The sequence below is a fragment of the Rhopilema esculentum genome, chromosome 14, assembly GCF_057945365.1.
Source record: "Rhopilema esculentum isolate cy_ngs chromosome 14, ASM5794536v1, whole genome shotgun sequence".
Lineage (NCBI taxonomy): Eukaryota > Metazoa > Cnidaria > Scyphozoa > Rhizostomeae > Rhizostomatidae > Rhopilema > Rhopilema esculentum.
Genome location: NC_142828.1, coordinates 6917100 through 6934776, shown reverse-complemented (window position 1 = coordinate 6934776; position 17677 = coordinate 6917100). Strand labels below are relative to the sequence as shown.

The 17677-nt window shown below is 35.4% G+C and overlaps 1 protein-coding gene across 1 annotated transcript; it reads left to right on the top strand.

Annotated features, from left to right (window-relative positions):
• Positions 1 to 3533: 3533 nt before the first annotated feature.
• On the top strand, positions 3534 to 17570 carry LOC135696081 (uncharacterized). Its single transcript, XM_065215358.2, has 10 exons — positions 3534 to 3910; positions 5019 to 5245; positions 6260 to 6315; positions 9169 to 9225; positions 10126 to 10249; positions 11544 to 11746; positions 12256 to 12407; positions 13038 to 13175; positions 13828 to 14101; positions 14769 to 17570. Exons 1-10 carry the CDS (start codon positions 3647 to 3649, stop codon positions 16250 to 16252), a joined length of 2979 nt encoding a protein of 992 aa, XP_065071430.2. The 5' UTR covers positions 3534 to 3646; the 3' UTR covers positions 16253 to 17570.
• The last annotated feature ends 107 nt before the right edge of the window (positions 17571 to 17677 follow it).

Below are 17677 nucleotides of genomic sequence, written 5' to 3'. Positions count from 1 at the left end.
AGGTACATTATTAAGGTAATATACAATGTGCATGTACTGTTTTGGAGTTTTTGTCTTTAAACCTTGCAATTCCTGTAATACACAATGGTAACGAAAAGAGGAAGGCTGCTGTCTTTAGAGTAGCAATTGAGCACAAAGACAACTTTCTTCTAAAAGTTTATCTGCTTTTTATAACGACATAGATCGGTACAATATGTAAAAATAGCCTGAGATTAGGGCTAGAGCTAGGAACTTGGAATTACAGGGAAAAACGAAAATAAAGTCATTCCTTTTGTCATTTTTCTCGTCTATCCCTTTACCGTCCAAACCTGACTTCAGACTAAAACGAAAAATATCATTGTTAGTTATTCAAATTTAACTATATTTTGGGATTTTTGGTATTTGGAAGTTGCTATTTTAATGGTGCTTTTATCATATATGCAAGCCAAGTTTGGTTCCAGGAAATCTTGTTTGAAGTTTAGATTTAAAATCTGCTGAATATAGGGACGGGACTCTTAATTTGATTAGTACATACATCAGCTTTAGTGTGAATGTAATAAGAAACTTTAATCGAAGTTAGATGAGGGGATAAAATACATTAACCTACCAACGATCATATGAAGTTTGATCAGAAGCCAGGTACGTTCGCTGGGGTTCCATTAGTTGTTAGGTGAATAATCTTTGGACTAACTCGAAAATTCTTTATGGACACGAGTTTGAGTTTTTCCTCTTGAAAATTTGTTTTGGGGTTATATGAAAATCACTGATTCAGGTCTTTCAGTTGGTACTAGATACCGTATAGAAAGAAATGTACACACTTTGGTGTAAAAAGCAGGACCTTCAAAGTTTTAACTCCGAGTTTAGAATTGGCTTTGAAAAAAACAAACATTTTGAGTCACACGTAAGCTTTTCGTCTGACATTCTTCAGAGTATAAAATGTCATGCTAGGAAATATATATACCCAGCTGTGGATGGAAATAGGCCAATTAGAAACGCGAGTTGCACGCTTAACTCAATCATCTGGGTATGAGGGTTTAAAAACAGACTTAAAGGTATTCCTCCAATCAGGCCCGTTGTAAGGGTTTCCTGGTACTTTTAGGTGTGGTTCTATAAAATGAGAAGGAAAGTGCTCACAAGGAAATCCAAAATGTAGAAATAGGTTACTCTTTAGCATTAACAAGGGGGCTCTGTCTCCTGAGTTCCCCTCCCGCTCTAGAAACCTGCTTTCACTCTTGGGTTCTGTCAGTGCTATGATATCGCTATAGGAATGAGTCCGAAAGTGAATCTACGCACTCGGTGCCCCGTTTTTCTACGAGCATGCTAGTGCCACGCAACGATTGGGACCATTGCGAAAGCTGTGCCTGAAAATCGTAACCGGGGCACTCTTCTACTTTCGAGTTAGGGGAGGAGGCTGGAGGCCATGCTAGCAAAAAGATGTTTGTTAATGAGTGATAGTATAGAGAATGGTTGTAAAACTTGTAAATTATTGCCCTTGGTTTCAATCAACTCAGAAACGTTGAATGGATCCGCTCCGCTCTGATCAGCTCCGATCAGCTCCGATCAGCTCCGATCAGCTCCGATCCGCTCCGATTAACCTTATCAAACCCGTAGTCTTTGCGAACCCCACCCTCGTTTGTGTTAAAAAATTCCCACCGTCAAGAGGAACGAACATTCAAGTGCTAAATAAAGACCTTATGTGACGTCACACTTTCTTGTATGTTCCTCAGTAGGGCGAGAGCAAACATAACTTTTGCAAATGTAAAGCAGCGACACGCCCGTTTCCGTTTTTGTATTAGGCGATTTGCTTTTCGGATGCGAGGTACATAATCTGGAACAATGGCCATCCGTGTTGGATTACAAAGATACATGACTTCTGACGACAATAACGATATTGAATTTAACTGGGGTTAAGGAAGAAGTAGGTTAAAGTTAACAAATAAAAGGAATAAATAACGATCGCTCTAATACCGTAATATTTCAAATAAACATATAACATAACATAACATGATATATAACATAACATAACATAACATAACATAACATAACATAACATAACATAACATAACATAACATAACATAACATAACATAACATAACATAACATAACATAACATAACATAACATAACATAACATAACATAACATAAAATAACATATAGTATATAACATAATATTAAGAAGAAGAAGAAGATTAATATAGAGGAAGATTGTCGTTATTGCCTGCGGAATGCCCATCATATTGATGTATTTGTAGTTTTTATGTACGATGTACTGTTTTTTCGAAAGCGGAGGTATGTTACCGTTACCGGAGGTATGTTTTTAGCGTTACTGGAGTTGGTCTGAACTCGAAACAAGGAACTTTGTATACACTCTTTTTTTATAAGAACAATTTTATCAGAAAACGAGCCTCAAAATTGGTCAAAAGTTAATTAAGAACAAATTAAGAACAAGCTGAGGCTGAGCTTCTGCAAAATGCATATTTTGAACAACGTTTTTTCTCAAAATCGAGGATTTTTAGCGATGTGTGGGTGCTTTTCGGTGAATATTCAAATTTGTCAGCAAATTGAGGCTGTCTCACTCACTTTGTTGGCAAATGAGGCCTGAATAGAACACCACCCTAGAGCGAACAAGCTAGCAATCGCACTGCTTATACCCTATTAGATTAAGAACAAATTAAAAACAATCCAGCCTCAGATTTTCGAATAAAATGAGAACAGTCAGCATGAACTTAACTTTACTGGTTCTTATAAAAAAATAGTGTAGTAAACCTGAAATTTCAAAATTGATAGAACCCCAAACCCCAACCCCCTGAAAATTTGTTCGCCGGGGACCCTTGCCCCGAGCATAGACACAATCATTTAAAACATAGCTACCGTAAATCTTTGAATTGCCCCCCCCTCGAAAAATCTTCCCCTCAAATAAGCCCCCACTCTAAAACTACAAACTGTCAATAAATCCCCCCTCGAATAAGCCCCCACTGCTACCGTATATTCTCGAATTGGACCCCTCAATTTTGCCATCTGAGGTTGCCTAAGGTGTTTTATTGAATTACCACGACATATTCGTACTTTTAGTAGTAATTAATTAAATGCTCATAAAGAAATTCCTACTAAAATAAACAAGGTCTTTCAATAATGTATTCTTATTGTCTACAATAATTTTATAAGCCCCCCCTCGTATAAGCCCCCCTCTCGAATAAGCCCCCGTCCAAAAATACCAAAAATAAATAAGCCCCCAGGGGGCTAATTTGAGGATTTACGGTATTTGATTTTTTTCCATGAAGTTTACCCAAAAGTGGGGTGAACATTTTAGGCATGATTTTTTTGTCTCCCAACGGTGGCCACGCGATTTTTAAAAGGTCAAAAATTTGGCTTCCCGCATTTATGTGTTTAAAAACTTGCGTATCAATTATTTCGTTTTAGACGTAATCCTATCCTTTTATGTCTTTTATTACCTTTTTATTGTTATAAAACCGAAAATGTTTTTTTCTATTATAAGGATTCTTTATCCAATATAAGCTTTTCATGCTATGGTTTCGGCTTGCATTTCAATGGCCAGTTCAAAAAATAACCGTTGGAATTGGATCAGTGGCTTTGAGAGGGCGCCGTAATTCAAGAGCACTAGAAAAGATTCTTTTTCCACACATATTCATGTACTAAACAGAACATAATGCTGCCATTTTCAAAAAGAACCTACTCGTTCAGAGCAGGTGATGTAAAGGAAGCTAACAAGGACAATGCTACTCCTGTAAGGAAAATCAAATCTCGCGGGCGAACCTTCATTGGTTCAAAAACCCCAAATGAAAACACCCAGGAAGAAGCTGGTTTCCCATTGACTCCATTCACAAGAGGTAGTGTCCGGCTTAAAAGTATCCGTAAAAGGAAGATGGCAAGTAGAGACGATGTGAAAAACGACGAGACAAGTTTCAAGAGGGTATGTTGTATGAGCAGTTTATATGTTGATTTGTTTTTTGGCTCAGAGATGCGACCAGTTAGGCCATCCACAACAGGCCTAGACGCGCTTATCAATCATCACGTATAATGTGATGAATCATTGCTCTAGTTTTGTTTTGTTATCAATACAACTAATTTTCACGTTTCAAGGCGCTTTATATTGTTGAAAAGTTTTACCTACCTAAAATGTAAAAGCATTTGAAAACTTAATTCCTCCAAATAAATAAATTTATACTAATCTAGTCGTGGAATTCAAAGCGGAAAGAAAGTTGTATCATTTGGTTTTAAAAAATATCTACCAGCATTGTGTGGAACCAAACAAGGTGCATAATTCATGAGAAATTAGCAAGTTTTGGAACTGTCATGATAAGTTCTATAATAGCAACTGCATATAAAGATAATTTGCTAGATACAATACAGTTTTGAATTGAAAAGAAGCCATTTCTTGCTATTTGTTTGTCAAAGATCTCATATAACGAAAATATTCAGAAATTTGAGATCCCGGAAAATGTCTTTTTAAAAGAGTTGTCGGTGAAATGTCGAATTGTCGGCGACGTGTAAATAGGTTACTGTTCCGATAATAATGTTCACAACTTTTGTGTTGTTGCACCTAAAGTTGCAAAATTATCTTTCGATAGCAATTTTTTCGAGATCTTTGTGTTTTCATCACCATTCGACCGAAATACAATTCTAAATTCTAATAAGTCTCAAGTTAGATTTTATATTTATCTATACTCTGCTTTGCTTTGTTAACATAGTAACTATTTTATTTTGTTATTCAGCTTAGTTATTTATGTAAAAATTCTGTTTTTTATCTGCGGGAAGTGTGCTATTTTGAAAGTTGTTTCTCAAAACCACATTCCTAAATAGGAGGATTTTTGGTTAAGCAAAGGAAGTTGATTAGCATATGGTTTTTGTGCTTTGTGGTGAAACTATGAATAGATATTAATTATGTAGTCTTTTCAGAGGAGACTGTTAGAAAGAAGTTCTGAAAAATTGTGTTCTGTGAGCTACCAGATAAAAACACTTTGTTGTCCATGATCAAAAGTAAATTCTTCATGATGCCTAATTTGGTTTTTCCTATAAAGGGCAAAATGGTTGGAAAAGGAAGTGATGAAATTGAAGTTAAAATTGAGGAGAACATAAGAATGAGAGATGGAGTTACAAAGTTGCTGTCTGGATGTCATGATACAAGGCAGGCTATGGAAATTGGAAAGAACTTGTTGACAATTAATTCAAGAGTATTAAGCTTGATGTCATCATTGCAAAAGAAGAGATCAAGTAATATATTAAAAGATTACAACAAAAACCATAGGTAAATATTCCGATTTGGTCATTTATGTAAACACTTCAGGCCACTGAAAATGTAAAAAAATATTTATATATATCTAAATTGTTTTCTAAGAATTGGATTCAACAGGAAATTTGCTAATGGAATTTTTTCAACTGTCAGAGCTGGCTGCAAATCGCTCTTTATCATCCTTCTGTCTCTTACTGGCTCATTATCACACCCATTAAGTTTTTCCCAAGACAATACTCTTTGGTTAATGCTGTCATTATCCTAGAGAAAAATGAAATTAAAAATTCAAATGTGGTTAGAATAGCACTTGAATCATGTGAGGGAAAACCTTTGAAAATCATTAATATATTTATTAAATTAATATATCAATTGAAAGGGGTTCCACAAACATTTATTTACTCAATGTCCAATTTAGTCCCAACTAATCAATTGTTCTGTTCTCATAATAAACATTATTTGTGATTTTATATATATTCTTTAATTTTGTTTACTAATATCATATCAGACAACTCATGAAACTACTGTTTATATATATATATATTGTCATTAACCTGCTTTAAATACTCTTTGTTAGGAAGTCATGCCTAGAATTCAATCTAAATAGCTTCAGTGGGTTAAATGAACTACCCTCAAATTTTTAACATTTTTTAGTATGTACTATATTTTGTATGAATAGTTTTTCTAGTCTACCCAATAAAACATTCAATCTTTAATTTACTTTTATAATTGTGCTTCCTTTTTGTTGATTACTTTAATCTTGAATATTCAAAATAAAGAATCAATCAAGGCCATGTTTTTTAATTTCACTTGCATTTAAAATCATTCAAGTAGAAAGTCGGAAGTTTTAGCTGCATTTACCATTTTTCTGATTGACTGGTTAATAAACTTTTTTTTAAAAAAAAACATGATCCACTACATATATATATATATATATATATAAATATATTCTTGTGTAAAAGTCAGTTTATTCTGTGTTTCAACTTTGTTATACTCAATGTGGAATTTTGACTTATTTTATAATTCACACAGTGATTCTGACATAACGAAAATCATTCAACCATGTCTTGGGGATATCACTGTATCAGGTATTTCATTTTGTTTGAATTATTTATTATGTTGGGTTCTCATTACAAGGACCGGATAAATGCTATGCCATGTAAAGGCTTAACCTTCTTCTGTAAAATTGTTTTTTAACAGCAATTATTAGCTCTTGTGTTCATTTAGGCTGCAGTTGCATTTAAATCAGCTGTCCTGACCTAGATTGGCAGAAAAGCACTGCCATTAATTTTGCACAGTATCATGAATGTCCTGTTGCTATTGCCTGACTAAGATGGCTTACATTTGTAGTACAAAAACTTTTGGAAGTGTATTTGTGGGCTGATACCCAGTGTTTATTTGATTGAGTACCAATAGCCCCAGTTTTAAAATCTTTGTGATTTAAACATGATCTACTTTAGAACGCAGTTTATGTTTTAATGGCTTTGAAAAAAAGCAAACATTTTGAGTATACTAAAGCTTTTCGTCTGACATTCTTCAGAGTATGAAATGCAAGAACACAAATAAAAAACTCTACGCTAGGAAATATATATACCCAGTTGTGGATCGAAATAGGCCAATCAGAAAAGCAAGCACATGACTGTTGAGGTTGTCCAATCAGTGTAATTTGCCTATTGAGAATGTTACCAATGGAGTCCTGAGGTGAAAACAAACTCCTTCTTTCTACAAAGTAGCGGCTTTTTCGTGCTTATGTAGATAGATTTCAAAACTGCTAGATATGGAACGACGATCGAGCTTTACCAATAATCTGAAACATGGATTTTCCCGTAAATGCTGCCCGATGGCAGAATCGAAATATTTTTAGTTGTAGTTTTAGATCTGCAAAACCAAGGTGGCTGTTCTCTTTGGGGATGAGTTTTGTCTCTAATACTAGAAGGAACATGTGGTTTTATTCTATCCTCCAATGTTTGGGTAATGCATCCTACGTAGCCAAAGTCACACTGGCACGTAAACTCATAGACAACAGAACTCTTTTGGGTATAGGAGAGCAATCCTCATGAATGAATGGAACTTGCCATTACAAATTGTTTCTTTGCTGGTAAACTGCATATTGTTTACTGAAAAACCCAGATTGTGTAAAAACTATAATGGCAACATGTTTCGGATTATTGGTAAAGCTGAATGGTAAAGCACAAAAAACCGCTATTGTGAAGACAAAAGGAGTTCGTTTTCACATTAGGACTCCATTGGTAACATTCTCAATAGGCAAGTGGCACTGATCAGGCAACCTCAAGAGTCATATGCTTGTGTTTCTGATTGGCCTATTTAGATCCACAACTTGGTATACACTTACGTAACAAAAGTATTAGTATGATGTCCTCATAGCAAATGCAGTTAACCCTTTGCTCAAAGAACAACATAGAAAATCGGTGGAACATAATGTGATGGCTGGTTGAGATTTACAATTGCAATTTTACCAAATTGTAAAAATAAACATATATTTAATAAATTGTAAAAAAAAACTTTAAGTACAATTTGCTTTATTTCATATTTTGCTGGATGATCTCCAGGAATCTGGCAGCCGCCATTCGCATTGGAACTCCTGAAATAATTTTGCAAGGAATTATCTTCGGATACAGGAGGAAATCTCAAGAAAATGCTAAAAGAGCTTACTTTTGGTCTTAGAAGATTTCATTTCTTTGATTTTTTTTATGATCACTAGATGTTTTCAATCACATCAAGGCTTTGCCTTTGACAGGGTTATTGAAAGAACTTGATGTTATTATTTTTGAAATTTTTGTTACAATTGCAGGATAACTAGGTTTATTGTCTTGCTTAAAAATAAATGGTCTTTGCAAAGAATCATTTCTTGTTTCTATACTTGCCTGGGGACTTTCCACGAAATTGGACAAAATATTCAGCATTGATTGACTTCTCGCACAAAGCCAGCTTGCAGAGGCCATTAGGCCCAACCAATAGTCGGGCTGCCCTGGCCTACCATTCTTTTAATTTTAGTCGGCATTGTTGACTTATTGGTCTTGTGAATAACATGTGTTGAAGGCTCGCTGCAATCAAACTTTCTTGCAGTTTCAGCAAAGGAATTACTCACTAGACCCAAATGTTTTATGCTTCTCATTCCCTTTCTGTTCACTTTTGTGTTTTCGGTATTGAAACTAAAACATTGATATTTTCCATTTCTCCCTGAAATTTTGTTACTTTTCTATCATAGAAAGGTAGGAAATAAATTGAATTTGCTAGGTATCGCGCTTTTGCTGACACCATTTCTAGAATCCAGCCAAAACAGCAAAATTTGTTCAATCAATGTTAGAATGCTAGTTTTGGAGCCACCATTTTGTTTTTCATAGTCCCAATACTTTTGTCACGTAAGTGTATATATTTCCTAACATAGAGTTTTTGATCAATGTTTTAGCATTTTATACTCTGAAGAGTGTCAGACGAAAAGCTTTAGTATACTCAAATGTTTCCTTTTTTAAAATATATTTTCAAGTTTTGTACCACCAAAAGTATTATAAACTTCAACATCAAGGAAGTATATGGCTATTTGACAGATTTGTTAGAATATTAGACAGAAAAGGCCAGTTCTTCTAAAATAATAGGTTAGCTTGATACTTTTCTGTTTCTGGTGCTTTATGGCTATAAATTTTTGAGAATTTTGGTCTCTGCTTCCCTGTGAGTGGCTGTGATTCCATTTATCTTTATATCAATGATACATTTTAAAGTTGGCTGAGCCGCAAAGTTTCTTTGAATATGTATATATTTGTATCTAACTATAAAATGTACATTTATCTTGACTCACTAATATCTTAATAGGTTATCAATTCATTCTGGTGTATTAATCATCAAGTTTTGAAAAAGCATCCATGTCATAGTGTTTTTGTTGTCCTATTTTAGATATACTGTAATTATTACTTATTTTTTAGATATTAGAATCCCATTGATGTGGAAACAAGATGCTCATTTCAAAACTAAAGCTGGAGGTAAAGTATTGTTTGTTTTCTTGTTACCTCAAATCAATTTAAGTCAATCTAAAACTCCTTTTTCAAACTGAAGAAATGAAAAAGTATTGAATTGTCTCAAGTGAACATTGTGACAATGCTCAAAACGATAAGCTTTAAAAATTTAAGAACATTTTCCATGGGAAATTCGGGGTATTTTATAAGTTCTGAAAAGAATTTAACAACTTGTAAAACACAGTGTAGTTACAAAACATTGATGAAATGTTTAACTGTAAAATATCCAGTTTTCACAATGCTGGAACAAGCCCTGGGCAAAGTTACATGATACAAAAATACTGCTGAAATATATTTGAAACCAAATTGATTCAACATTTTTCTTATAATGCAACCTGTAATTTCAGCCAAGTTATATGCAACAAGGGACCTGCAAGTTTTGAAGCCTGAAGTGCTAAAATTAAGCTTAAAAGATAATTAGAAACAACTTTATCCCCAGTTTTATGTTTTATGTTAGGTTTTGTTATGTGACAGTTCTATGTTTGTTTTAATCTGAAGTCAAAATGAAATCTTTGAAGTTTGCAAACTATGAACTTTAGCAAGTTTGTCAATGTTTCAAATATATGTTAGTTTTTTTATAGACACAGTCTGGAAAGGATTGATTTTTGTGCTTATTAGGCTTTAAGTCTAGGTTTACAGGCCATTAAATTAGCATTTTCTTAAAGTTGAATAGTTTTGAATTTGAATAGGTTGTTACATCATTGATGTTAAAAAAGGAAAATCTTAGTTCTCAAATTCAACTACAAGTGCATTCTGTTAAGTTCAGATAATGCATTAGGACTGAAGCCAGTAGCTAGGTATCAGAAAATTCACCAAGGACACTGGTTTAAGTATAATTGCTGATCAAAATATTTCTATATTTTACAGAACAACCAGCACTGCTTTATCACATGTTTTGTTTGCTGAAAATAAACGACCAAGTATTGGATACACCCCTGTTTCAGTTCAGCCAGGTTGATACAGATGTGACTTTTGATGATGTCTTTACTTTGTAAGTTCTAGTCTATTTTGATTTAGTTTCTACATTGCACATCACAAAATATGAGCAGGGGGTTGCTGGTTGAAACTATATATCACTCAGTAGAAATGGCCTGGCACTGAACATCCCTGTTCAATCTATGACATAAGTTTTTAAATGTCTTTAAAGATTTCAATTCTAATGAGAATAAGGCTAGCAAAAAGAAGACAGAGAAATGAAAGTAATTTGAAAAACCTGTTGAACTTACTCTCAGGTCAGGTTAATGGAATGTCATTGTATAGACGTCTTTGTGGGTTGTGCAGAGGTGTCGTAAAAGTCAAATCGTTTTGTTGCCACTACATCTCCATCACATCTGTAAATTCTAAGAATTGTCTTTACAGTTGTTTGTAAAGTTTTTCAAGACAGCTTTGCAGTTGAAAGTCATAAAAAAGCTACAATACATTATTCAGGATTTGTGTTTTCAGGAAGCTAACGAGTTGTGTAACAAAAACGTAATATAATTAAGACAAGATTAGGCACCATGAGTCGTTGGGCTAGCAGGGGCTATAGCCCCCCCCCCCACTTTTTGGCAATAATAGGTTAGAAAGTTTTTGGGAAAGTTTACTCTAACACAACTTTGGATAGTTTACTCCTTATGTAGTAGCAGTTTTCTTGACTTGAAACCCTTTTTGTTCATTTTCTAGGTTCATTTTGTTCATTCTAACCTCTTTATTGATATGATGATTTTCCTAACTTGGTTAGCTTGGTGTTTTATTATCCTCAAAAGCTAATTTTATCAATTATGTAGTTATTGATATTTTCTCTGAGCAAGACTGTTTAGAAAAACATCAGTACAAATAAAAAAACATTTTTTAAAAGGGGCGTTTCCGGCGTTCTAGAGGGCGCTTCTCAAAATTGTTCGATGATACCCTTTTCAGCCTCCCACTTTCAAACTGGTGCGCGGTCCGAACAAGATGAAAGTATAAAACGATAGAATAGTGTTGACGACCGCGACCATGTGAAGTAGACAAAAGCTAAGCACGATCATGTAACAACTGCTTTGCTTTTCATATAGCATATTGGAGTTTGTAAAAACAGACTGCCTGCCTGGCTATATGTCCATCGTTTAACGATAGCTTGCTTCTTAAAGTATTTTTTCAAAGCAAACAAACTTTCGCTGCGAGGTTCTGGCGGATTATCAATAAAACTTTAATCACATTGCAGAAGGAAAATCTTAGCAAGCGCTTTAACATCAATATACGTTAATAGCATGATAATATAGCTTAATATACTTCTATTCTAAATGAGATTTCCTATCCAAATACAGCCGCAGTGTTCCTGCAGACTTCAAACTAGAGATCGAGGCTTATTATTCTGTGGTGCAAAACCCGGATAATCCAGCCTGGACTCCGATGAGAACACCAAAGAAGTCTGTTTATAGCTCAGCGCCGCACTACTGTCTGGTTGCACACTCCCAGCTTACGGTGAACGACATCAAAGAGGGTTTCGTTGTATCAGATTTCACCATGGGTAATTTCAAGTTTTCTTTTGCCGTGTATATGTCTTGCTTCATGTAATTTTGTGTTTAAATTACTAGCATCAAGGTAAACAAGCTTTGAAAAATTCATTTGTCCTTTTACAGGAATTGTCTTATGGACCTTAGATACAGTTGAATCCTGTTAAATGGATAAGGAATTGGTCCGACTTAGCGATTTTCCGACTTATTCGGGGTACGACTTATGACTCGATTAAAGTAGAAAAACCCGACGGGAATTGAAAATAAGTCGGACTTCGAGTAAAAGTTTGAGTTTCCCGGGGTACGACTTGACGGTATTCAACTGTAATACTGTTGATGTAGGGTTGTTAAGGATAAGCACAGCAGTCATTCTGAACCCCCGTTCAGGTTGACATGAGATAGTTTATCATTTCAAAGGCTTTTGCAATCAACTCTCAGTAATCGATGGCAGATTTATTTATATAGCCAGCATATTTTGTGTACTTAAACAGATCTCAATTGGCCTCATCTGGTTTTCTTCTAGGTGGAGTCGGGGCCAGTGCAACAGCCGTGCTAGGCCACGATGATGATTTCCCCGACAACCCCTTATCTCTTTGGGGTCACTTTTCTTGTCAACTACACGCAAGACCAAAATGTTTGTTGGAACAAAAATTAGATGGACATCTCCTGTTCCAGGTAAATTTTATTGTTACTTGTTTTGAAAACATGATTTCGAAAATATGTGCCAAGTCTCTTGCAGACAGTCAAAACCCCTTGCGTTGAACAGCATTGCCATAAACTTTAAAGTAACCAACAATTGTATAAGACCGACGCGGGAAGTAAAGGAATACACTTGCTGCTTGCCCGCCATTTTGAACAGTTAAAGTCTTTCACGGGGAATGCGCATGCGATTGCAAAACCTTCCCAGTTTCAACCGACTCTCTGTTAAGACTACAATTTGAACAGAGATTACACTTAGTGAATTCAACTCAGGTTGAACCCGGGTATTTTTTTGTAGTGTAAACTGGGCTTGAATCATTTATTGATAATAATAGCCGCAATTAGAGACGATGTCTGTCGTCGGGTTATCCACATTTCAACATGGGTATTGATCAATGTACCTTTTAGCTGTCGTTCTCTGACAATTTATACATGCTTCCTACTACCAGAACAGCGACTTTTCAAGATTTCACAGAGAGTTATCTTTACTCTCTCAATCTGCGCAGAATCCAATGGCATTTAAAGGGCTATTTTTGTTATTTTTTCTTAAGAATTTTTTTACCTGCAAGCTGCAACGCTAATATTGTAAACCTTGAATCACATCAGAGTGCCAATGGTGGGCAGCCGGTCTGGGAGAAGTACTACTGCCGGCTTAGAAACTGTACGATACAGTGCTGGAAGCAATTTCCATTGAAAGATGAAGGCTTCACGATGAACCCTGGGATGTCTATAAGACTGAGAAAGGTACGTTTATTTGTCATCTTTCTATTTGATTCAGTGGATTTAACCCCCACCTCCCTATTTTAATGCGCATTCAAGTTCACTGTAGCCCTCAGTACTACGCGAAATGGACTTCCTTATATTTCATTATCCAAGGCGAAAATCAAAGACAATGTTTTGACTTTTCTTTTGGCAAGACCAGCGGTGCTCTGACTCTCCATTTGATTTTTAAATTGCCATGTAGCGGGTCTGTATTTCTTATCACCCAAATAGTGATCTCGATCCTCTTGATGATTTTGATGATACGAACGCAAACCAGCATCAAACCGGGATCATTGTAAACCGAACCGAAATCTGATCTGCAATACGTATCTTCTACGCCTTCTTGTCCATTATTCAAAGCATTAACTTAAGAAATAGTTTTTGAATTATAATCTCGTTTGAGCTTGATTTCCAAGAAAAGTTGCAACTTCCCGCGTTTCCCGTCCTTTCAACCTAGAAGCCAGAAAATTAATTGCTTTCTATCTCCTGAATTTTGTTCTCATCAATTCTTTTCATTCTATTTTTGCTCCTGCCACTTCTATCCATTACGTCTTATCTCAAACCTTTTGCACATCATCATTTATCAGAACTTAGGTTTTTGATAACCTTTTCATGTGATGTCTTGTGTTTTTAGGGTATGAAAATTCGCGTTGAAAAAAGCACCGACGATTCGAATCGCGGTGCTCTTATTTTGACATCAAAGAAAGCTGAAGAAAAAGAGCCTGTATTCGCTTTCGAAAGTGACGATGATTTTAAATCATGGGAAAATGGCTTACAGCAAGCTCTTGTTGACATCAAGGCATGGAAGGCAGCATGCTACACTCTCGTAAATATAGAAGAGTTTGAAGCGAAGAAAAAAGCCTTCAACAAAGCTCTAAATTCCTTCGAACAAAACGTAGTCAACACTGGTGAGTTTCTGTTGTAACTTATTCTAGATGGTATGAAACAGCCATATATACAGTCTTTACATAAACGATTTATGCAATATGACGTCATTGTCTGACGTCATGAGACCATTGTTTGTAAGTATAGGAAATTGTTAATGTGATTATTCTCGAAGTTTGCTTAACCTTTTTAGCAGAGCGTTTCGTATCCTCAGTCTCTTTTGTGTTGTAGATACAACCGTTAAAAGAGAGATTAAAGCCCCTTCTTTCGCCTACAGAGATGTAAAATGTCGATCCCCATCTTTTCTTATATGAATATTCGAACTGTTTGACTCGAATACTGAATGTTATTTTAGTCGAAGTTTGTTCAGCTTCCGACTAGTTAGGCTTCTAATTCAATGTATTCTGTCGCAATTTTCTTGCACTAAACACACCACTTTGCTTTGGTGCATGGCAAAACGTTTACTTGTTCAATGTTATAAGGCGATTTACCTTTGTATATTGACATATTGATGCATATCTTCAAAATGTCACATTCGTCTCTGCAAATCCTATAGCAGAGTATTTCAATGGAGCACTTGAGTGCTTAAAAAATCGGTAGCAAAGTATCATACATAGGCCTCATTGACACCTTGTTTGTTCACGATTGTAATAAAGTGGTTTTTGACTTATTTCGTCTCTCTGTCCTCAGATATCAGGCAGATGTCACCTGTTTTGGCGCGTAAGTCTACGAAGACGTCTTCTAAAGCATCGCTATCATTTAGTGAAATTACGCCAAAAGTACGATCGTTTTATGACCAAATAAATATTGCTAGCGTTAAAGACAATGTTGATAGTGGTATCGTATCTAATGGGGAGAATCAGGAAAATCCTAAAATAGAAAACGCATCAGAAACGATCGATAATGATGCTTCAAGTGTAGAAGGATCAGATCGTTTAGAAACAAATGCAGCATTTGCCTCTGGGGTGGAAGAGAACAAGAATGAAGAAGATGCTGAAGATATGGAAAGTACGGATGTTGACAAAGCCAAGGAGGAGGTAGAAATTGATGTTGCATTGGTAGATGAAAAAGATGAAATACAAGAGGTGTCTAACTCAATAGAAGAAGAGGACAAGTCTCCACCGGACAGTGATAAAGGTGAAATAATTGTTTCAGAAGATTCATGTGAAGATGAACAGACCCCAGTTGCAGAGGAAGCAAGTACGGATGAAAATATTGCCCAAGAACGCAGTGCAGTAGACATGGTGCTATCATCAGTTAGTCAAAGCACTGAAAAAGACGGTGTTTTGCAAACAATAGAAGATGACAAATCAAGTGCCAGTGGTTCTGTGAGTGAAGAAGTTGCAATCTCAAATGGCAAAGAAGAGCCAGAAACAGAGGAGAGCGTCCTAGATTATTTAGTAGAAGCGATTGACTCGGCAGCTCATCTTGACGAATCCACGGACTCTTGTCTTGAAAATGCGGACGTAGCAAAAGCGGAAAATGATAACAAAGCATTTGATGAAGAATTAGACTCTACAAGTGTAAATGATTCTCCTTCTGATAATACAGAATTGAATGGAGATAAGAAATTAGAGGACATCGGCAACTTAGATAACACTGAGTCGGTACACGAAGAGAAGGAAATTGATATGATGCAGTCAGAATCACTTACGAGTAATGATGTAAATACAACCAGAACTCCGCCAGAATCTGTAGTAGAAAATATCAAACCGGAAGTGAATAAAGAGGGAAATGATATAAACAACGATGATCTTGATGAAGATTCGTCTTCCAGTGATCATGATAACGTTGTGATAGACCAGTCGTGCGAAGAAACGAAGACGTGTGATACGAACTCGGATAATAATGAAGAAAGTGACAATTTTGTAGAAGACTGTCAAGCGAAAAGCGTATCCCAGTTGGAAGATCTAGAGAAGATTCAGTCTTGCGATGAATCTCATGTTGATGAAGAAATGAATGAAGTAGATTTGGGAAAAGAAGTAGATTCGAAAAACGAAGTTTCACTAGACGAGGAGAGCATCGGCATCGAAGTAGAAGGACAAGCGTGTACAGTTGCTGAATCGCTAGAAAGCAGCCTAACGAACAATAAGGAAGTTGATACAGAACTAGACACTGCTTCCTCTACAACCAGCTCGTCTGTAACAGCAACTAAAGTCGAAACTGAGGTTTAACAGAAAGTTCTTAATTTGAGATACACTATTTGTATTCCCACTTAAAGGTTTTTCAACCTGTGGCCAATAAATGCAATCACGTCCCATACACTAAGCATTATGCTTGAAGTGAATTTCTCGTGCTCACATGTGTAGCTCTGTATTGATGACCTCAACTGATAATCATTTTTCAAACAGCAAAAACTGCAAACTGTAGAAAAATACCAAGATCAATGCCAGAGTCACAATGAAAAATTATTTTTGAGTTTGAATTTTTCCAAAGTCACAACGAGAGATTATTTTTGAGTTTTAAGTTTTAGTCAATATGATGGTTGTATTGTATATTCACTGTTGTTGTAAAATCTTCTTTTCTTCTATACATACCCGTTTCTAACAATGGCTAACATCATTAGAAATAGCCTTTAAACCCTTAAGTACAGATACTTTGTTTGCTGTTCATGAAATTAGATACTATATTTCATTCTTTATGCAATATTGACTGCTTTTACTACCACCTAAATAATTGAATTACGCTTTCGAATTCGTTATCACTAGGAAAGTTTCTGAAGATGTTTTACATTCAACAGCCCTGTATCTTGTCCAGCAAGGTTAACATTTATGTGTAACAGGTCATGATCTTATATCCTTTACCACCACCCCCTCCAAGTCTACACACTTCCTGTTGGTGTTTTCATGTAGAACATTGTAACCACTGGAATGCACTGTTACTTGATACAAATAACAACACTCTTAACACCTAGTTTCGACGTCAGAACAGATATGAAATCCGTTTTGAAGCTTTTCCAAAAACAATTTACTGGTTAAACTCGGTGTTGTAGATCTGACAGTCGCTGTACTCTACGTTTTACAATGTCATTCTCATAAAGTGCCATGAAAATTGAAAAAGTTAATTCTAATTTCGTATATTTTGTTGCTTAGGATATTTTATATTAGTATTTGGTAAAATATATCGATAATGTATTTTGTTGATAATATGATGTTGTCGATTTGTCGTTTAAAACTGTTAATATTGCAGGTGATCTAGGTTTTACTTTGAATGAGTTTCTGAACATTAAGTGAAAATGTTTCTGTAGATGATTGCGACCGTTTCTCTTTGTTGATATTTTTGCTTCCAACGCCTCTTCTACATTTGCTAATATTGTGACAATTCAATCGAAAGGCACGGTAATTAATTTGATATCAAGGAATGAATATATGTTATTTGCGTGACTGATATCTTTTAATTGTATTTTACGTACTCCTGTTTAGATTAAGATCTAAAAATTGTATTTCGGTTTTTAATGGTCATTTGTTTTAAAACATATATATATATATACTACCAGCGGTAAAGACTTTTTAATCGTGTTGTCTTTTTTAATTGCAATAAGCATGAATGATATAGATATTAAGAAGAAGGCAGTTGCATAACATCTACGCTGCATAGAC